Source organism: Phalacrocorax aristotelis, chromosome 5 (genome assembly GCF_949628215.1).
Source record: "Phalacrocorax aristotelis chromosome 5, bGulAri2.1, whole genome shotgun sequence".
NCBI classification, from domain to species: Eukaryota; Metazoa; Chordata; class Aves; order Suliformes; family Phalacrocoracidae; genus Phalacrocorax; species Phalacrocorax aristotelis.
Genome location: NC_134280.1, coordinates 20912537 through 20935539, shown reverse-complemented (window position 1 = coordinate 20935539; position 23003 = coordinate 20912537). Strand labels below are relative to the sequence as shown.

Here is a 23003-nt window from a genome sequence, read left to right as displayed (position 1 = left end):
GGCTTACCTGCAGTTTCTTTAAATTGATCTCCCAAGTCTTCAATATATGGCTTCACAAGCTATACGAGGTGCTTAACTTTTCCTTAATAGCCTTGATGGTTCTATTGAAGATGATGACGACAGTTTCATTTCGTGTCCAGTCTCCCTATTTTGGCTGTTTTTGATAAATTTTCTGGTTTGTACCTTGAGAAGAAAGCAAGGTATTCTAGAACATTGGGATCATAGAATAGAAAATGTTGCTGGCAATAGGATCTTAAAATTTCCCTTTGTGAAGCTGATAGGAATACAGGGACTCTGTGCATGACAGAGATCTTAAGTCTAATGCTTGTGTCACCTAAGCTACTGTGTATATATCCTGTATATTTTTCTGCATGGGAGCAGCGTTCCTTCTGCCTCTTGAAGCTATGCTGTGTTTTAAATAAGAAGTCAGGATTCACTGGGACCTGTATTTTACATAATTTTTTTTTGATTGGATGCTGGAACACAGATTTGCCCTTTTGCCCCGTGGACAGGCTTCCAGGAATTCTACCTGATCACTGGGTGAGAGTTCCTACCTGCCCAATTATACACGTTGACAAGTCTGTGCAGAAATCATGTGGTGTCTTGTGAACTGTCCTTCAGAAGAAAGGTTCACAGGCTTAAGGACAACCATTCTGGATTTCGGATTTAATGACACATGTAGATTTCTGCAGACTGTGAGAATCCTTTTGCCCTGGAAATCTTTCCTTTGGAGGAAGTATTGGGAGCTGGCCTTTTAACTGTAGACTGGGATATCTAAAAGGGAAGCCTTGCATTCACACCTAATAATGAAGATAGTAAACTTTCATAACACTTTTTTTTTTAACTAGTCGTGAGTTAACCTGCCCTTAAATATTTTTATGAAAGTACGGTTTTGCTGATTCTCTCTAAAACCAAGACAGACTAGTGCTAGAAGTCATAAAATAGTTCAAAATGCTAGAAATTTCCAAGTCGTTCCATTGTAGTTCAAATACACTCCAAATTTCCCTACCTCTGCCAATATCAATAAGCAAAAAACTTTGTCTAGCAGGGAGCAAGGTTGGAAGTTGGAGAACAAATGCTTCAGGCAAATAGCCTGTTAGTTAACACTAAAGACAAGGGTTAGCACAGTGCCAGGCAGGATCTGAGGGGAAGTATGGCACCCTGGAGTGTAAGACTTTTTAAGGCCTGGTTTTGCATATGATAACTGGGCATTTAACATAAATGTGACTGAAATTGTAATGTAAGTACAAAATATGCGATGTTTTATTCGTGGGGGAAAAATAATTGTAGAAGTGATAAGCTAAAGTTAGGTGCTTGTATCTCTAAAAATAAAAGTGGCCTGTGGTTTTGTGTGTGGTGTTTTGGTTTTTTTTTTAAGGTGCTGATGATCCATTGTCTTAATGACTATGCAGGAGCATTAAGAATAATGTAAATGTCAGATAATTTTGATGTAGGCACCTAAATATGGACTTCATGAGCTGAGTGGTTCTTTTTATGTTGCCTCTACCTGGCTTTTTTCACACGTCAGGACTTAGTTTGAAATTCGAAATTCCTCGGTGCAGGATATGGTCTTTCCATATGTTTGTGTTGTTTCTGCAGATTGGAACTTCCAAAACAGATGGCTTGAATATTCTGAAGAATCAGACTTGGACACCCTCTCTCAAAAGTCTATGAAACACATTATTTAATTATTGTAGTGGAGATGACGGTTGAGTGTGGAAGAATACTCGGGGGAGTGGAGTCCAGCCTTCTCCTGCTTCTCCTTCCTCCCACACTGATTACCTTATGTGCTCTTTTACTTATTCTTTTACAGTTTCTGATTTTTTTGCTCCTTCTGATTATGTTTTTAGTATAAAAGCTATGTTCTCCTTTTTCCTTTTCTGTGTTAAATACTGGGGTATATTTGTCAACATTGATTTCACATTCTGAGTTCAGATGATTAGTGAAATATGAACAATAATGTATTTTACTTTGAAGCAACATTTCTTATCAAAATAATTTTTGGAGGGATAAAGATGCATTGCACATACTTTTGGGATCTTGGCTGAGTTTTAATATATTGAAAAATGGAGAGAGGACAAGCTGTACCTCCTTGCTTGCTCCCATAGGCAATGAAAATGATGAATGTTTGTCATGCTCAGCTTGTGCTTTCCTCTTATAAGAAGATACTAAAACTGCTAATTTCTTACTTCCAGTGGCTTAAATGGAAGCTGTTGAGATGTTTATTTTTCTGACCTTGGGAAGAACTAAAATCTCCTTCTATTTATAAACTAGAAAGTAAAGAAGAAGATTCGAGCACTACTGAGGCAACTTTTTCTAACTGTCTACTAATAGGTATAGTCAAGGGAAGTTAAATAGCTTGCTTTAGAGCAAAGCTTGAGTGTGTATGGTAATGAAAAGTGTAATGACAGCTTGTTCTCAACTAGTAGCTCTTTTCTTGTGTGCTACTGCTCAGACAAATTTTCAGGGGTAAAAATGGAAGAGAGTGAGGATGACTGGCCAGCCCAATGCATGATGAAAACTGCTAATAAAAATAAAGATGTGGTCACTCAAGCTTCCTCATCTCTATAGGAGGTCAATATAACTGCATCTTTAGCATAATCCTGCCACCCCTTAATTTTTGGAGCATCCTCTACTTCTGGGAAGAGAGTATTTATTGCAATAAATTTCCAAGGGAAAATGGGATTTTAAATTTATCCTTTTTCATGTGGTCTGTTCCCCTTGGAACAAATACATTCCCAGCAAATCCTACAATAGACTTTGCTTCAAACACAGCAAAAAGTGCACACTGAGCAACTTTTTCTAATTAAAAACCTCCTCAAAAGTCACTCTAACTGATGAGATTTACACCATCACATTCAGTTCGTTAAACTAAAACTGTAATGGAAGTTCAGAAGGGTCCCTTAGGTGACTGCCTGCCTGTTGTCTCCTGCTGTATTTGAATCCCTTGCAAGGAAGAGGAAAAGGGCACAGCATTTGTGTTTTATAAGGTAGCATGTCATAGCTGTGAGCTGTGGTGATCCATTGTCCTAGACTTGTGCAGGATTTATTTCCCTGTACTTTGAAAGCCAATTGAGAATACTCACAGAGAGTATAAACTCAGGGTTGTTTTTTTTTTTCTATTGTTTTTTCTTGTTCTGTTGTTTTCTTTTGTTTTAGCTGTGCTCCCGTAGTCCAAGGCCACCTCCAAGGCTTCCCACTCCCTGGGTTGAATGGCCGCAGGCAGCTCATTAGCATGACTTGTGTTGCTTTCTTCAGCATTTTAAAAAGTCTTTTTCTGTTTCTTCAGCAATAAGAGTGTAGTCATCTGCACTGCGACTCTTAACCCTTTTAAAGAGAATTTCTGAAAAAATCATCCGTCAAGGGCCTCAGCATGGGCTGTACGTGCTCTTGCTGCAAAACAAGCACACCACCTAACTTGATGAGTACCTGGAGAAAACTGTAGTTGCTAATATGTGCTGGCAGGGTCCCAAGCCAGGGCGCTGGCATGGATTCTCACCCTGGTTTTACTGTGAGAATATTGAGAAATAGGATAGAATAGAATATTTCAGTTGGAAGGGACCTACAATAATCATCTAGTCCAATACTAGGACAGTCGCTTTAATTCTCCCCCTTCCTTTCACCTTCTGTACTGTCTTCTTTCTGGCACTTCAGTGTGTAAAATCTCTTAGATTCAGCCTGACACAGACTTGCTAGAGAGGCTAATGAAGCTGTCCCTGACCTTCAGTGCTGCCCAGAGTCAGATATGTTTGAAGGCGACGGGATGTTGTTTTGTCTACTCACCTATACAGCCCTCCATCCCATTCACAGCACACCTTGTCAGACGCCCCTTTTAATTTCATCTTCGAATCCCCTAGATTTGTGAGTGTCCAGGTAGAGTGGCAGGTCGTAAACTGCTTCCTTTTGGATTATGGGGGGCAGTTTATTCTGCTCTCCATCCCTGCCTTCTAGCTCAGGGGGCTGAATACCCTGGGGATAACTGGCCTGACTAAAGACTGAGACAAAGAAGGCATTTAGTACCTCAGCCTTTCCCTCATCCTTGGTGGCAATGTTCCCCTCTGCATCCAATAGAGGATGGAGATTCTCTTTGATTCTCTTTCTGTTGTTAATGTATTTGTGAAAACATTTCCTCTTATCCCTTACAACAGAGACCAGGCTGAGTTCTAGCTGGACTTTTGCCTTTCTAATTTTCTCTCTGCAAGACCTAACAATATCTCTGTACTCTTCTTGAGTTGCCTGCCCTTCTTCCAAAAATGTAAGTACTGGGCTGTAGCTTGGGCCTGTGGAAACTTTGGATAGGCTTTCTCCAAGGTTTGACTGTTTTTCCTGGAAGACACTGCTTTTGAGGTGGTTGATTAATGAATAGAGATTTTCACTACTTTAGAAGCGTGATTTTAATGTTTGCAGTATCCTGGAGATTGGTGCTGTGGCAAGGATGGCTGAACCTCATGTGGAGCTCTTGAGCTGTCATCATTTGTTAGCTGAAATATTAAAGCAAATCATCATGGACTTCATGCTGATTTAATATGCTGGGCCAAAGTTTGTAACCAACTGCCATATACATAGTTCCATAGAGAAAAGCAGTTTTTTGGAGAGGAGTAAGGCTAATAGTGTGCTACAATGTCTATGTGGTTTTCAAATTGAGTAATTTTCCCTTGTTCTGATGTTTGGAAAGCACGGGTGAGCTGACCTGATTTTTTTTCTTTTATTTTTCAATTTTTGCCATTAGTGGGAGAGAAGCAGGTGGCAAGAGATACAGTTGCAGCTCCTTGCACGTTTCCCTACCAACTTCGGCACAAAGCAGAGAAGGCGCTGCTCTAACAAGTTAGGGCAACAATACATTGCTGATTGTTCATTAGATGCTTGAAATGAGCTTGTGTTTAGTAAGGTAGTAATTAAGGACTGACTGACAATAGCATGCTTGTCTTTAAAGTAAGAACTTGTGTCTTGATGTTTAATGAAGGGTTTACAATGGTATTTAGGTTTTGTGCATAAAGTTCAGGTGAGGTGTGTTCTGTATTCTGATAAGAATGGATCAATTGAATAAACTGAGAGGGTGGTTTTTGAGATAAATTAAAAATGTCTTGGACGCCCTTTGTCTGTAAGATGTCTGTACTTTGGCCCAGATGGGGTAGGCAGGGTAGTGCAACCTGTGCTGTGTTTCTTGCTGTTGTGGCCAGAGCATCACTAGCAAGTGAGCTGTGTAGTGTTTCCATTGGCACAGTACACAGCAGGCACTGCGCTAGGGATGGGCATTCAGACTCCTACTGTTTTGACAGAGAGGGAGTGATGTTGTCCAGTGTTACTTCACACTACTGGAAAATGTAAATATTGGGGAATAAATCCCATTCTTAAAGATTAATTCATGTATTCACTTCCCAGTCTTTTGACATTGGGTGGCTTTTAGGTGAAAATCCTCGTTTGAAAATAAAAAGATTAAAAAGATGCATTCCAGACTTGATCACTTAGTGTATTTCTGAGTACCTGGAAGACTATTATGGCGTGTTTAATGTTGCATAAAGTCTTCTATACCTACTGCTCATGTTTACCTACTTGCTTGTGTTTATAATAAAAACTCAAACATCTGTTTTATTTTGGGAACTATGTTACTATTCCAACATAACAGTACTGCAGATGAGAGTTGATCCTTGTGTCAGGAGCCTTAGTATCTTTCCCTTTTTGTGTTTTGTCTAACTTTAAAAAATGAGAAATAGAGGAAATCTAACAGAGTGCTGAGTTTCTTGACTGCTGTGAGGAATATGAAATTGTTTTCTACTTTTATAAAAAAAAAACAACCACCAAACCAACCCTTGTATGCTGACTTTAATAAGCACTGTACAGAGGTTATGAAGACAGGGCACTAGTGATTTGCATCAATTTCATCCAAATCACTTATTCATCTGATTCATTTGACTCATTCTCTTTCAGAGAAAAAAAATACAGAAAAAAGTACCTAAATGGTTATGCCTTCTTTCAAACAGTTGGTATGCAATAAGACTTCCTCAGTGTCTTCATTTGAAACTTAAGTGTAAGCTGATTTAGCTTCACCTCTTCAAGAACTTAATGGACACTTGTACTTCTGGACTCTAAAATGTGTATCAGTGTTGAAAAATAAATACTTTAACTGAAATTTAAAAGTGAAAATGACAAGTATAAGTCATGAGAATTTGTATCGCCTCTTCTGCCCCCCCCCCCCCCCCCCCTTAATAGAATAAAGAAACTTGGAAAAACTAGTGAGATAAAACATGATAAAAAATTGTCTACTTTGTGATAAGTTTGTTGCATGTACATCTTCTAGAACATGTTATTTACTTTCCTGGTCCTCATATGATGTATGACGTTTTTGATTCTCTAAATATGTATATGTGCCGTTTTTTACGCATAGTTCCAGTTCTTGCTTGGCAAAATTTGAAGCACCTCTGTAGCATCTCCTGTTCTTAATGTCTGTAGAATTGTGACCATCTCAAATCTGATTGCTTTTCTCTGAACTAACTCTAACTTTATCAAATCTTACTACAGTTCTGCAGCAACAGTTCTTGAGTTTCACTGTTTATCCTCTGTGGTTTCTTCTTTGGCTTATATCAGAATGTACAGGTTCACTGGTTTTATTTACCTCTCCATTACCATTTGTTTTTTAAAGTGAATGCACCAATCTGTCAGTGTCCTGTGGCAAGGGATGTCCAGTAGCCAAATTTAAAAGGGGGATATGCTTTGCTCAGCTGTTTGTTTCTCAGTTATGCCATTGCACTAAAGAGAAATGGCTGTCTTTTAGTATTGCATCCTATGTGTATACGTTCTTGTATCAGTCATGAAGCTGGGAGGGGAACATAGTTGGACTAACTGAATCAAAGATTAAACTTATGGATATTTCAGCTTTTTTATTTATTGCAGGTAATTAAAGTGTATAGTGAAGATGACACTAGCAGAGCTTTGGAAGTACCAGGTGATATAACAGCCAGGGATGTATGTCAGCTGTTGATATTGAAGAACCACTATATTGATGACCACAGCTGGACTCTGTTTGAACAACTTACCCACACAGGTTTAGGTAAGACTAATACTATACAATGGTATGGCAGTAAATAAGGTGTTTGGTTTTCATTTTCACATAGAAGTACAATTCTCATAGAAAGGCTTGGAGGCAAAATGATGGGGATGGCTTGTGTGAATTTGTTCTTTTGGTGGTTTGTTGCTTCTGTTTCTCTTTTTTTGAAAGCATAGCTATAAAGTACATTTTTTCATAGTGCATTTGCCTCACACGGCTTCATCTGCATCTGTAAGAGTGATTTGGAGGACACTGAACATTAAGGTTATCACTGCAAATTCTTCCCCGCTCTTCCATGTTTTCTTTGGCAGTTCTTCCTCTTTTCGTGGTATTTCCTGCTTATCTCTAGCAAGACTTGGATGCTCTTCATTGCAAATAAAATCTTTGTTGTTCCCAACACACCTGAGTGAAATCTGACATCAAGGACAGAAACCGGTTACACAGTGCTATTCTATCTCAACGATAGGACTCAGTCTTCAGAAACAACATCAGAGCAGGCTGTCAGTGTTTTCTTCAATACAATCAGCTGGGGTAGATTTATTGTGAACTCTGAGACAGGACTACTTAAAAAGCAAACCAAAACCAAACCATTCTTCTAAACTTCCAGTTATGGACCAATGAACTGTGTTGAAGTGACTTCATACTTAGCACTTTAAGTTAAGAAATTAAACAGTCTGAACTCCTTCTATATCATCAGTGTTCCTCTGGTGTAGTAAAAAACCTCTTTTTCTATTATACATTTAAAAGGTGTAACCTGTGATTTCAGATAAAGTTATAGCTGTAAACTTCTGGTCTCTGTTCCTTTTTTGCAGTGTATAGAGGTAATTTTGCATTATAAAACCACATTAAGACAAATTAAATAAGGGAGAGTTGTGGTTTAGCCCCAGTCGGCAACCAAGCACCACGCAGCTGCTCGCTCACCTTCCTCCCCAGTGGGACAAGGGAGAGAATTGGAAGAGCAAAAGGAAGAAAACTCATGGGTTGAGATCAGAACAGTTTAATAATTGAAATAAAATAAAATAAATTCAAATTATAATAATGATAAATTGCAATGAAAAGGAAAACAATGAGAGAGAGAAAGAGAAAAGCCAGGCAAAATAATGTGATGCAACCGTTTACCACCCGTTGACCAATGCCCAGCTACTCCCTGAGCAGCCATCACTTCCTCCTCACCAACTCCCCCCAGTTTATATACTGAGCATGACATCATATGGTATGGAATATCCCTTTGGCCAGTTTGGGTCAGCTGTCCTGGTTGTGCTCCCTCCCAGCTTCTTGTGCACATGGCAGAGCATGGCAAGTTGAAAAAGTCCTTCACTAGTTTAAGTACTGAAACATGGGTCTGTTATCAACATCATTCTCACACTAAATCCAAAACACAGCACTATACCAGCTACTAGGAAGAAAATTAACTCTATCCCAGCCAAAACCAGGACAGTATCCACCCCTTATTCTATACTACCTATGTCATGCCCAGGTTCTACACTTTCTAATAAACTCCGATTAATCACCACCACTTTCCCTGTCTTTTGATATATGCATACAGATATCGTTCCCTTAGTCTGTGGGCCATCCCTCTAAAATGTCCATTGAGTTCATTTAGTCCATGACTTTGCCCTGCATCTGTCATTAACATTCAAGGCAGGAGAGATAGTGTGTGGTGTTGGAGTATTGCATGCTGAAGCCAGTTCTGGTTCCAACACCACTGCACTTTGCTTGGTTTCATCAAAGTTCATTCTTCACTGCTCTGGGTGATTCTTACTGTAATATGATTGATATGGCACATAGCAAGCACAGAAGTGATGACATACAGTATTATATAGCAGTTAACGTCATACCATTCAGTTCATTGGCTATTTTCACCCAAAATCAAATCCCCTTGAGATACACTTTGGACTTCCTCATCCTTTTGCATTACCCTCTAAGTGCATCCAGGTCCTTGAGCAAAAGCAATCCCATGAATGGGTTTTCCTTTGTCTGAGGCAGGAGTAACCCAGACTGTCTTCCCCAGCATATTTTTTACATGCACTAGAGGAATTTTATCCCGCTCTATATTACATAAAACTTTTGTCTGGGCAGGGCCAGCCTGATTGTTAGTGTTTACTAAGAAGGTGGCATTTGCTAAATGTGTATCCTGATATTTAAGTGTCCCATCCCTCGTTGCTCTCGGTGTAGTCTTTAATAGTCCGTTGTATTGTTTGATTTTCCTGGAGGCTGGTGCATGATAGGGGATGTGATACACCCACTTAATGCCAGGCTCGTTGGCCTGGGTGTTTACAAGGGTTTTTTGGAAATGAGTCCAGTTGTCTGACTCAGTTCTTTCTGGGGTGCCATGCGCCATGCCTTGCTTTTCAAGGCCCAGGATAGTGTTCCAGTGGTGGCATGGAGCACGGGAATGCTTCCAGCCATCTGGTGGTTGCTTCCACCATTGTAAGCACATTGTCAGGTTTGTGGGAGTGTGATATAATCAGTCTGCTAGGCCTTATATTTATATTCCAGCCATTATCCTCCCTACGAGAGAGGCTTTAACTACTTGGCTTGATTGATTGCAGTGCATTTTTCGCATTCATGGATAACCTGTGCAACAGTGTCCATGGTCAAGTCCACCCTTCAGTCGTGAGCCCATGTGTATGTTGCATCTCCTTCTTGATGGCCTGAGGTGTCATGGGCCCACCGAGCAATAAATAATTCACCCTTATGCTGCCAGTCCAGACCCACTTCAATCTTAGCAGCCTGATCCATGGGCTGGTTGTTTGGATGTTCCTGAGCCGATTCCTAGGTACGTGAGCATCTATGTGACATACTTTTACAACCAGGTTCTCTACCCAGGCAGCAATGTCTTGTCATAATGCAGCAGCCCAGATGGGCTTGCCTCTGCGCTGCCAGTTGCTCTGTTTCCATTGCTGTAACCACCCCCACAGGGCATTTGCCACCATCCATGAGTCAGTATAGAGACAGAGCACAGGCCACTTTTTTGGGTCAGTAATGTCTAAAGCCAGCTGGATGGCCTTTACTTCTGCAGATTAGCTCGATTAATTTTTTTCACCTATACTTGTCATATAGGACTCCGTACAGCAGCTTTCCATCTCTGATGCTTTCCTGCAATACAACAGGCCCCATCAGTGAACAGGAAATATTGCTTCTAATTTTCTGGCAGTTTGTTATAGAGTGGGGCTTCTTCAGCATGTGTCACCTCCTCCTCTAGTGATAGTCAGAAATCTTTGCCTTCTGGCCAGTCCATGATCACTTTCAAGATTCCTCAGTGACTGGGGTTTCCTGTTCAAGCCTGTGCAACCCATTTACTCCATGTAGATCAGTTACATGATGTGTAGAGGGGACCCTCCCTTTGAACGTCCAGCCCAGCACTGGCAGTCAGGGTGCCAAGAGGAGCTGTGCTTCAGTACCAATCACTTCCGAAGCAGCTCAAATCCCCTCATATGCTGTCAATATCTCTTTTTCAGTTGGAGTATAACAGGCCTCAGATTCTCTCTATCCCCAACTCCAAAACCCTAGGGGTTGAACTCAGGTGTCCCCTGGTGCTTTCTGCAAGAGGCTCCAGGTAGGACCATTCTCCCCAGCTGCAGTGTAGAGAACAATTTTTTATACCTTGCCCTCCCGGACTAGCCAAAGGGCTACTGCATGAACTATCTCCTGTTTAATCTGTTCAAAGTCTTGTCCTGGCTCAGGGCCCCATTTGAAATCATTCTTCTTCTGGGTCACTTGATGGAGAGGGCTTACAATCAGACTGTAATTTGGAATATGCATTCTCCCAAAACCCACAACACCTAAGAAAGATTGTGTTTCCTTTTTGCTAGTTGGTGGGGACATGGCTGTTATTTCGTTCATCACATCCGTTGGGATCTGACTACGTCTATCTTGCTGTTTCATTCCTAAAAACTGGATTTCCTGTGCAAGTCCCTTGACCTTACTTTGCTTTATGGCAAAACCAGCCTTCAAAAGGATTTGGACTATTTTCTCTCCTTCTCAAAAACTTCTGCTGTATTGCCTCACTTGATGATGTAATCAGTATATTGCAGATGTCTTGGAGCTACACCCTGTTCCAGTGCCATCTGGATCAGTCTGTGGCAAATGGTAGGACTGTGTTTCCACCCCTGGGGCAGTCGATTCCAGGTGTACTGGACACCCCTCCAAGTAAAAGCAAACCATGTCCTGCACTCTGCTGCCAGAGGGATGGAGAAAAATGCATTGGCAATGTCAGTTGTAGGAAGCCATTTGTCTGCTTTTTACTCCAGTTTGTATTGAAGTTGTAGCATGTCTGGCACAGCAGCACTCAGCAGCGGAGTGACTTCGTTCAGGCCTTGATAGTCTACTGGTAGTCTCCACTCTTCATTAGACTTCCACACTGGCCATATGGGACTGTTAAAAGATGAGTGAGTCTTGCTGATCACTCCTTGGCTCTCCAGTCGGTGAATGAGCTCATGGATGGGAATCAGGGAGTCTTGGTTGGTGCGATATTGCCGCCGGTGCACTGTTGTGGTGGTAACCCCACAACAGAAGGGTCCTTTGAGAGGCCAGGCAAGGTAGAAAGCTATTTAATTTCCTCTTTCCCCAAGGCAGCTACACCAAAAGCCCACCTGTACCCTTTTGGGTCTCTGAAATACCCTCTCCTGAGGTAGTCTATGCCAAGGATGCATGGAGCCTGTGGGCCAGTCATGATGGGGTGCTTTTGCCACTCATTCCCAGTTAGGCTCACTTCAGCCTCCAACACAGTTAGCTCTCGGGATCCCCCTGTCACTCCAGCAATGCTGATGGGTTTTGCCCCTATATAGCTTGATGGCATTAGGGTGCCCTGTGCACTGGTGTCCACTAAAGCTTTATACTCCTGTGGGTCTGCTGTGTCAGGCCATCAGATCCACACAGTCCAGTAAGCCTGGTTATCCCTTTCCTCCACCTGGCTGGAGGCAGGGCCCCTCTAGTTCCAGTCAGAGTATTCGTTACTCACTTCTTGTAAATAGGAGTCAGGAGTTCCTTCATTAAAGTCAGGAGTAAGATCAGCCCTTCTACTCTGTCTGGGGACTTGCCTACTGGAAATTAGAGCAGCAATTTTCCTGGAAGAACTCCCTTGAGTGATTATTTTTCTTTGCAACTCATATGCCCGTGCCTCTAAGGTTGAGGTAGATTTTTCCATCTCACTTCCCCATATCCTCTCTGAGATCACACAGGTAAAACCATAGGGTTCCCCATGGTGTGTACCCTCTATATCCTCTCTCTTGAGCAGAAGAATGCTGACTCCTAATAGCTGGGATACCGGTCCATACAGGTGGAGGGTAGGACTCTAAGTTGCTGGACTTGCTGGGATATTTTCTCCACAGCTGAGATGGGGGAGGAAGAGACACTTTCTTCGTATTCCCAGAGTTGGCTAGCTACTTTATCCACCATTGGTGCCTCTTCATCTTTCCAGGTCAGCATTGCCAACTGAGTTGGCATACAGTGCTAGTGTGCTCTGTATCAATGTCTGCCACATGGGTCATGTGCACTGGATGCTTCTGGATCTTTGGATAACTGCTTATTGTTCAGGTCAACATAATCACCTCCAGCATGGCTAATTACCTCTCCATGGTGGTCCATTTGCCTGGGTGATATATAGCATCTTCCTTGAAGGGGTATCTTACCTTCATACCTGACAGGAGTCACCTCCAGAAGCTGAGGGCTTGTGCTCCTTTTCCAATTGCTTTGTCAATGCCCCCTTCCCTAGAAAGGGATCCCAGCTGTTTGGCTTCTTTACCCTCTAATTCCAGGCTACCGGCCCTGTTATCCCAGCATTGGAGCAGCCAGGTGACAATGTGCTTGCCTGGACAATGGCTGAAATCTTTTAGCATATCTCACAGCTCACTCAAGGATAGGGATTGGATGGTTTCCAGCTTGTTGATGAGATCTTTCTCTTCCTCCTCCTCTCCTTGTGATGGCCCTGCTCTTTCACCATCCCTTTCTAAACAAGCTGACTTTCACTTCCAAGGTTTCTTCTTGTATATAGGGGCAACTGATACTGGCACGGGTTGGTTCCCTGGTTCAGCCACAGTGCCTATCATGGGGGTTGGAGTAGCCACAGGGCCTGTCATTTTGTTGTCAGCTCTAGAGACCTTCTTTTCCCCTTGAAGGTTCTGAATAGTGTTGAAGAGAGCTCAGTAGATATGGGCCAGGCCCCAGCACGTTGCAATGATTTGTGTCTCTCTGGAATTGCCAGGGTGACGGCATACTTCTTCCAAATATTCTACTAATTTTTCAGGATTCTGCACTTGTTCACAGGTGAAGTTTGAGGATACTGGGGGTGCCCACCGTCCTAGGCATTTGCCCATGCTATTCCACGCACCCTGGCACTTATAACTATTTAGCCTTGGGGCAGATCTCTGGATGATATTCTTAAATTGCTTATTAACCTTAGACAAAACCGAAATGGTATTCCCAAGAAATACCAACAGAAGTACCTTAACTGTCCAAGAACGTTCAAGATACTGAAAAGTTACTGTAATGAAGGAGGAAATGTCATAGGAAAAGGTAGCAAAGATGCTGTTCTCTGTGTCGTCCATAAAAAACCTCTCAGAGGAAGAAGTATAATTGCTAATTGTCTCCACAAGGTGGTACCCGAAGTACCCTAATGGCTTCAGTACAAAGCTAAAATTCAGATAAAGCTCAAGGCAGATGTTTTAATAACAAATCTCCCAGGCAAAACATCCCTAATCATTGCAGAGTTGCAGCAAACTGCAAAACCCAACACCAATCTTTCATGTACAGCAGAAAAAAAGGCATGGTGCAGATCAGATAAACTAATATCTCATGGGTTGAGAAAAGAACAGTTTAATAATTAAAATAAATAATAATAATAATAAATTGCAATGAAAAGGAAAACAACAAGAGAGAAAAACAAGTGATGCAACCGCTCACCACCCATTGACTGATGCCCAACCAGTCCCTGAGCCACGATTGCTGCCCCCGGCCAACTCCTCACAGTTAATATACAGAGCACAACATGATAGGGTATGGAATATCCTTTTGGCCGATTTGGGTCAGCTGTCTTAGCTGTGGCCCCTCCCCTCCCAGCTTCTTGTGCACCTGGCAGAGCATGGCAACTTGAAAAAGTCGTTCACTAGTGTAAGCACTAATTAGCAACAACTAAAACATTGGTCTGTTATCAACATTGTTCTCATACTAAATCCAAAACACAGCACTATACCAGCTACTAGGAAGAAAATTAGCTCTATCCCAGCTGAAACTAGGACAAGGTGAAAGTGGAAGTCTGCAGAGATGTAAAAAATGTAGACCACAGGAAAGACTTCACGCAGCAAAAGATGAATTTAGAAGCGTACTGCTAGGATGTAGTATTGAACTGATACTCTAGTCAGACAAACTTACTCCCTTTTACAGCACTACATTTCAGTACTGTATTTTGTCCAATTTTGACAGGGAATTATATCAGAAAAATCTACTAGAAGACAGATGCCATAACAAAATCTTGATTTAATTTCATGTCACTCAAAATCTCCATATTATTCTTGAACTTCAGCAATGTACTAGAGTTAACAAAGGTAGTACTTCTTCTGCAACTTCAAGGGTGGTTCCAGCTGCTAGCGCAAAGTGTGGCTTGAGAAAGAGGATTTTTGGGGGCCTTCTTGCATTCTATAAATACATAGAAAACTCCTTGGAGTCCTTAATTCTCAGAAGAGACTGTACTGGTACCTGGCAACTCCAGTACTGCAGATCTGAAAAAAAACCAGCAACCCACACACCATCAACAAGAAACCAAACAGCCCCTGTAACACAAATCATGGATATTTATATATGGCTAGAAGCTGTTGTTAAACTCCCTTTCTCTATGTATGCAGGGAATCTGGACTCATGCATTTGTGTAAAATAGACTTGACTGTGCACCTCTGACTGTATTACGTTTAATAGCCATATTTTAAAGATGAACTACAAAAGCTAAAACTGTTTTCTGTCCTTTTCTGCTCCTTTATCCTATGAAGGCAGCCACAAACGTTTTTCAATTTTTTTCCTTGCTTTGTAACATTTCAAAGATATTTATAACCTTTTGCACTGAATGTATCAGTTGTAAGATGCTTCCAGCTCAGAGTAAGGTCAGAGTTAAATCTGGGTCGAGGCTGTAAATGACTGACTGCTACAGAAAAGGAGGTATAAAAATGGCTTTGGACAACACTACTATATAAATAGTAGAAGTGTTTTCTGTATTTTATAGTGTGGCTGGTGTTTAAGTAGTGTAGTAACTACTGAAGAAGATACTTTTGACAAACCATGCCAGAACTATAGTGGCATTGTTTCTCTAGGTTTATTTATCTGCACAACACACTTTTTGTCAAATAATGCTTCATTCTGAAGGATTTCTTGGAAGACTTCAGTATCAAATAATTAGTGAAGTTGTTTTTCCTAAGATTCTGAAGTTCTCAAAATTGCTGGCGTGCAGGTCTGCAGACCTGTGTTTGCCATACAGTCTTCTGATTGCTCCAGCTGCTTTGGCCAGAATTTTAGAAAAAGGTGAATTGTTCATTTTTAGAACAAAACTATTTCGTAGATGGTGAGCATGGCGATTGAACATTACTAGCCAAGGAAAGGAATAACTTGAGATTATCTTTTTTTTTTTTTAATAACACTGAATAACAGTGGGTTTATTTTTATGATAATTAGATCTGGTTTTGTTTGAAAGGCTTGACATACTGATCTTGACTTGCATTAAATATTTTCTTAAGCCCTGGATGAGTAACATGAACAAATATTTTTGAAATTATTTAGTTTTGGACTATTTGCTATTTATTATTCTGTTGTGTGTTTTACCTGTGGAAAATTGTACAGTCTTTTTCTGTTCCCAGGTTAAATGAATGGGTATAGAAAGGACAAGTACTGTGAGTGTGTGCGTGTGTATAAATTCCAGTATGATGGGGATTAATAATTCATTCAATTAGCAAAGATTTTCTTTAATACCTAACAGCTGTCTGAATACTCCTGAATTAGATATGATTGCATGAATCTTAGTGAGCTGAGCACAGCATTCTGCTTTTAATCAAGACAGACATTAATTACATCACTGGAGTGTGCCTTCATTGCTGTGTGGAGGCATCTCCATGCGAAGGTTAAGAAAGAAAAACAGAAAAAATCACACCCAAAAGAAAACATAAAGCCATGGTCTGTATATACCTGTTTTCACAAACCTATATGCCTTTTCGTGTGGAACTATATTGTTGAACATTAAGCATGGTCTTGTCCTCACTGCATTGCATGGCAGGTGCTGACCAGGTGGTGTTGTCTCGGGGCGAGTGGGCAGGTGAGATGGTTCCTCCACCTGCGCCGCTTCCCTGGGGCGCCAGCCAGTGCACCCCATCTGCCTGCTCTGGGGCACCCACACTGCACACAGCCCACTGCTGTTGCCTCACCACCCGGGGTGCTCAGCCTTCCTACTCATCTCTGAAGTTTTGCAGTAGCCTGGGTGGTGTTTCAAATATCTGAAGTACGATGATAATTACAGCACTATAAATCACAATATATTTCAGAACCATGTGCTTCTGGTATGTGTCATTTTTGTCCCAAGCTATTGAATTCAAAGAAATTCTTGGATGTTTTTCAGCTTGTCTAAGACTATTGAAGGCAGCTGAGGTATGCCTAGATTTGGATCATGCCATGTCATCCCTACCACCCGGTACCTTGGTGTTGGAGTCCCATATTTCCACTGCAGTTCCCCTGTACAGGGCAGGCTGTGAAAAAAGATCAGTTTTACATAGCTGTTCTCCTTTTCAAGGAAAATATTGTCTTCATCCTGAAATTTTTCCTTCCCTAGTGAGAAATTTTTGTGTTGCCTGTGAAGAGTTTTCCATTTGCTTCTGCAGCTCAATAGATGTGTGTTCTAGCATTCCTCTTTGAGTGGGCAATAGTGCCTTGGCCAAGCACATCATTGTTGTGTTTCAGGCTCTCATTATGATTTAACTTTCTGCATTCTTTTAGGTAGCCTGTGGGAAGGCTTACAGCACTATCTGTGCAATAGTACTGCGCAATGGCTTTTCTGTTTTTTGTTTAGTTTAAATTTTTTACCCTGCTGGGTGGCTATAGAGGAGGCTATTTGAAATGTGTTCTGTCATGCGTTTCGATATTAAATCTTCTTTCATGTCCTTTAAGTTACTTTCCATAGTTAAGGAGACTTTGTTTTGGACTGTAGCAGGTGCTCCTCATGTTAGAGATAGTAGTGATAAAGAGATGGTAGAGAGAAAGGTAGAAACTCTCCAGTCTAGCTAGAATAGAAAAAACGATCTAACTAAACCAAAGTGCCACTTTTTCATGACAACATTTAGGGATTTGATTACAGGGTTGTGCTTTGGAGGGCACTAACTCAATGTTTCAGTTCCTTCAAGGAAGTTGAATCAATTGTAAAATGCTCTGTGATGTGACACCTTAAGAGGAAAGAATTACCAGCATCCTTACCCATCCATTGGGGTGATGCAGGAGGTGTTATCTTTGTACCAAGAAGTAAGTCTTGAGGAAATGGTATTTTCTTAAATGTCACAATGCCAAGCATTTAAGAGTTTTAAATGTCATCCCAGAGGAGCACTTTCTCTCTATAAAACTGAAAGGAAAAAAACCACTGGTTTTGAGCAAGAGCTTGAGTTCTTCAGCGTCTTTTTACTCCTGCATCTGAGGAATGTGTTTTGGAGTAGAGCGGCCTGTACAAGGTTTTAAAATGCTCACTTTTCTTTCAGTATTTTTTGGGTATTTTTTGTTTTCTGAATTGCTTTACGTTTTTATTTGATCTGGTTACAAAACGTGAGTTTCACGTAGTGTCCTTAATCTCTTTATTTATAGGCTAAAGAATGAGTTAAATTCAATGAAGAATGAGTTAAATTCAATGGAAGTTTAACTTTTCCCTACTTGATCTGTAGATCATGAGAGTGCTTTGTCTTCTGCTAGTCGTGAGCTTAATATTTTCCTACTGAGGTGAAATTTAGCTCTGTGAGTGTATTGTCTCTAAACTTGCTAGCTGGAAACTTCCTGAAAAAGCTTATAGATTTGCAGGCTACAATAAGGCTGTTACTCACCAGGCTGGACAATGGAAACATGAAGCAGTGACTGGCGAAAGAGGTCGCAAGAGAAGATCAATAAAAAGATGCGGTCATTCTAAAGAGGCTTTAATAATTTCAAATTTGTGGTTTGATTTTTATCCATTAGAAGGTTGTGCATGTTACACTTTATGAAAGTTAGGCTCTTTGTTTAGCCAGGACCACTTGCAAAGATTTACTGTTTATATTAATTTAATGTTATACCTAATTAAGTTTTTTTTAAAAAATCTATACTATTCTTTTATCTGTTACGATTTTTTAAAAAGTTTCTAACAACAGGCTGTTGATGAGAGCATCAACATTCATTTAAAGTATGTCATAAGATCCTTTTTCATAATGCAGTGAAGGGTAGAACGTGATAAGAAAATAGTGAGTTATATGGTTTTTATAATATATTTTTAATTGCCTTCCCCTTTGAAACTAGGATCAGAATTGGATGTTAAAACCCCATAATTGGCAGGGAGACATGAGTTTAGATCTCTAACCTATTCTTAACCTGTAACTCATTGTTGGAGTGTCATTTAAATTTGGAGGTGCCAACGATCGTTTAAATCAAATATACAACTTTTTTCCACTCTGTCTTGTTCTCATTAGTTTGAGTCCACAACAAAGTACAAGTGGCCACAAAAACTGTATACTCCTTTGGAAGCATGTTCATCCCTTTTTTGTAACAAGGTTTCATAAGCTGCTGAAATTTATTTTAAAAAAAGAGGGCAGTATAAATAATAATGTACAGAAATTACCCATAGTCTTTCAGGATTTATGCATAACTTCCTGCATTATAAGTAGTCCCACTGCATTACTCAGAGCGTGGAACATGGAAACATACATAACACACCTACAAGAAAGTTCTTAAATTCTGTATCTTTCATGTAAGTGAATTTCATATCGCTGTAAAATCGAAAAATTCACTCAAGAATCTGAGCAGCAGGAACAGTCTAAAGCAGTGAGAATACCGATTCTGAATGCCAGTGCTGTGATACAAATAACTAAATTCTTTGCCTTTTCTTCCCCTTGCCCCACTGCAAAACCAAACTATGCATTAGGATTCACTTTGTAGGTTTTTTTGTTTTGTTTTGTTTTCTTTTTTAGTTTTTTTTTTTCATCGTTTCCTTTTACCATTTCTTTGGCATAGACTAGTTCTGCGGCTGCTGAAATTCTCATTATCCCTGGAATGTGCAAAAACATTAAAACACTGAAATGCCCTAAGTTCATTTGCAGTTTTAGAAATGCTTCAGGACATAGTAGGGACTTGGGGAGAAGACAAATTAACACTTTTCTGTATTGCAGATAAATTTTAACTTTACAAATAATGCATTAGAGAAAGGAGTGTTAGAAGGACGTTCCTGACACCCCAGACAGGCTGAGTAAAAGGTTGAAGCGGTCTGCTGCCCCATGCGGCACAAAGCCGTTCCTGGCTTCTGCAGGGAGAACGTGGATTTGGCCATGAAATCAAATAAAGCCCTCAGCTGCCCCTGTAAAGGAAACAGCAACAACAGAACACAAACAGAAAACCCCACGTGTGACCTACCTCAGAAGCTGGGCCCTACTGAGGCGGAACGGTAACTTGGTGTAACATGGACCTCATTAATGGACTGTGTTCAGATTGCTTGTTTCATGTTTTGTATTCATTTAAATTAATTATTTTAAATAATATTTTTATTATCTGACCTTTGTGTTTTCACATCCTACTCCTAGGCTCTTAGGTGCAGGTTATGTGTTGGGTTTTTTTTATTTGTTTCTTTTTTTTACAGGAAGAGCTATAGAGGACCATGAATTAGTGATGGAAGTCCAGTCAAATTGGGTAGTGGAAGAGGAAAACAAACTGTATTTTAGAAAAAATTATGCCAAGTATGAGTTTTTTAAAAACCCACTGGTAAGTCCTAACATTATATCTGTGAAGTGGTGCAATTGCTGTTGCTGCAAAATAGTCTTTTCTGTTACACACAGATAGGCAGAGTGTAAAGCTATTAGCGTAACATGAGTCAAAAGGAATAATTAGGAGGGAATATATGGGATATAGGAGTATGTTGTAGTGCGTGTAACTCTTGGCCATTCCCTTTGTGGCAATCGTTAAACATCTGTGTTCATACTTTTTTTTTGGGTGTGTGGGGCAGACACGGTTTTAACTTTACTGAAATTTGCACGCGGACCTACAACAAAATAAAAGTTTTGAAACTGAGTGGGATTCCATGAAGTGACAGCAAAACATAAAATGAATCCGTGTGAGAAGGGGCATCTGTAGCAAAGATGATTTTATTATTAAAGTGAAAATTGAATGTTATGGCCTAGCCCTGCCCAATGGCAGCTTCTAACAGCTGCAGCTAAATGGCAACTGACACAAAAGGCCATGAACAGCCATAACCTATTAGGAGTAAGTGACAGTGAAGCCAAAGTTAGTGTATGTAAGGAATGGAAAGAGAACAGGGATGACTCGTAACTCTAGGATGTTGCTAAAGGTTAATGCTGCTGATTCAGACCTTGGCTGATGGCAAAGGCTATGGTTAAGCAGGAGAAACTCACTATCTGCTTGCTCAAATACACAGTGTATTTGGATCACTCCTAATGCTGTCTCTTACAAAGTCAGCTTGTTTCAGATGTCAGAGGGAGAAATAGCAGAAAGGTATGAGGACTTGAAAGGTGAAAAGTAGAAGAGAAATTAAATTATCTACCTGTGAAAAGGATTAAAAGGTAAATATTAAGATACCAAAAGATATAAGAGGTCTGAGGTTTTTTCCCTTGCTTGACTTGTGTTTCTCTGGGCAAATCATGTATTCCCCAACATGGAGATGTCACTGCACTAGTGAAAAATTCTAAGCTTGAGATGGTCTACAGTTAGGGCAAGCTTTCAAAGAGTAAGTATGTTTGTGTATTGGTTAACCAGTGAGTGGAACCAGCTGTGGCATGTGGCACACATGCAATGATGACTAGCATCAGCAGCTGTGGCTAGTAAGAGTCCTTACTGTTCCTGTTGAGTCATTCTTCTGGGTACTCTGGTCCCAGGTGCAGCAAGAATGCTTTATCAGAAATGAGTTGATAGTAATTAACCCTACCAGTAGTTCAGTTTTATTAAAAATGAAAGTCAGTGGACACTGGATGGTCAAGGTAATATTAGCTTCGAACTTGTCCAAGCCTTGAGAAAACTGTATTAGTAATGGTTAAACTCTTGGCTGGTTCATACCTGCATGACTATATTGAACTCCACAGCTGCAGGTCTGTCCCATAAATTACCCCTTGAGCTTTTCTTGATAAAGAAATTGGCACTTTAAAGGTGGACTTTAACCACACTGTATTGATGTAGTCAGATTTTTATGTTCGTTCATATATCATACAAAATGGGCAATTAAAAAAAACAAACCTGAGAGGACTCGTTCTCTATCGATGGAAGTTATTCCAAAATATTTGCTGGGTTTCTAATGTAATGAAAATAATGGAAAACAATATGTTTTTCAAGCATGTTGGTGTATATCCTCCCTACTTTGTAGAATATTGAAGCCTCAGGCAAGTCTTACATGTCAACAGGAACAGAAATTACTGCTAGAAAAACAACACTGAGGGCCAAGTACTGCAATATGACTTGCACTGGTGTATAAAGCCCTCTTGCTTCTAGAGACCATTGATGTTTTCTCAAAATTCTAAGTTTTTCAGCAAATAATATATAGGACGTCACAAATTTAGGAATGGTACTAGGGTAAGCTTAAATTATTGGATCAGAGAATCTGCAGTGTTTTGCACTGCATTGAGAACTTTAATTTTACATCTAAATGAGATTGGAAGTTTAATACTTATTTTTGCGTAACTTTGATACAAATTATTATTGTTACAGGGCTTTTTTCCAGATCATATGATATCATTTCCAACTGAGGCCAATGCAGCTGTAAGCCACTCTGGGATATTACAGGTATGCAATCTTTGAATGAAGACAAGCCAGTATAGCTCACAATTTCCCATTGTCTGTGTTGTGAGAGCATAGCTCTTTGTTGCTGTTGCATCTGTTACTAGGTTTTGAATAACTCAAATCATGGTTAATAACTTCTCTTCCTTATGAGATATGAAGCGATGTGTTCCTTCCAGACAGTTATTATATGACCACACTTGGAAACGTGCATATTCTTTCAGAGTCAAGGAGTGCTAAAACAGACAAAACGCAGTAAAAATGATTAATACCTTTATTGGGTATTTCAGGTGAAAGACCCTGTTTCCTTAAAAAGGTGGAGTGCTGTAGACTCAGCACATACTTAACAGCAGGCCTTGGTAGAATACTGAGGAACCGGTAACGTGATACAAATGGATATAAAAAAAGAGTTAAATGGTTAAACTTAATGAGTAGAAAATTTAGACCGACTAGTATGATTTGTTAGCTTCAAGGCTACTGTAGCCTCAAAAAAAAGAGTGGTAGGTCATTCAGTGTTAGTCATCTTTTAAGTGGACACAAGATTTTAATTTACAGTGGGAATAATTTCACAGAATGATCGTATCAGGGATCATCGTCTTACTTCTCAAAGAGGGGAAAAATGAGTAATAAAGGTGGAAACGTATACATCACTCTTGTTTGCTTGTCACTAGAAAAATTAATTAATAGAAGAACTTTCACTGGTCTTAAGACAACAATCCTATGTGTGAGTTTTGGGGATAAAGAATGATTGGAAAGACAACATAACACAAGGTATTTAAGGTAGAACTAAAAGAAATATAGAAATTAAAACTTTTTTTTTTATCTATATAATAAATTCTACCTTAGCATCCATCAGTAAATGAAAAACATTAAATAACTAATTGTCAAAGCATTCTTCTGTATTAAATAGTTACAGATGTTAGTCAGGAGGTTAAGATTATTCCAAATATAGTTAAAAATGTTTCAAATTAATTCTAATTGACACATGCTA

At 40.1% G+C, this 23003-nt stretch overlaps 1 protein-coding gene across 1 annotated transcript in view; it reads left to right on the top strand.

Annotated features, from left to right (window-relative positions):
- The window catches only part of GRB14 (growth factor receptor bound protein 14), a 74278-nt gene that overhangs the window by 31157 nt on the left and 20118 nt on the right, over positions 1 to 23003 (top strand). Inside the window, exons 3-5 of the mRNA XM_075093325.1 lie at positions 6892 to 7048; positions 19872 to 19993; positions 21944 to 22018. Coding sequence (XP_074949426.1) covers positions 6892 to 7048; positions 19872 to 19993; positions 21944 to 22018 — 354 coding nt within the window. The remainder of the gene's footprint in view (positions 1 to 6891; positions 7049 to 19871; positions 19994 to 21943; positions 22019 to 23003) is intronic.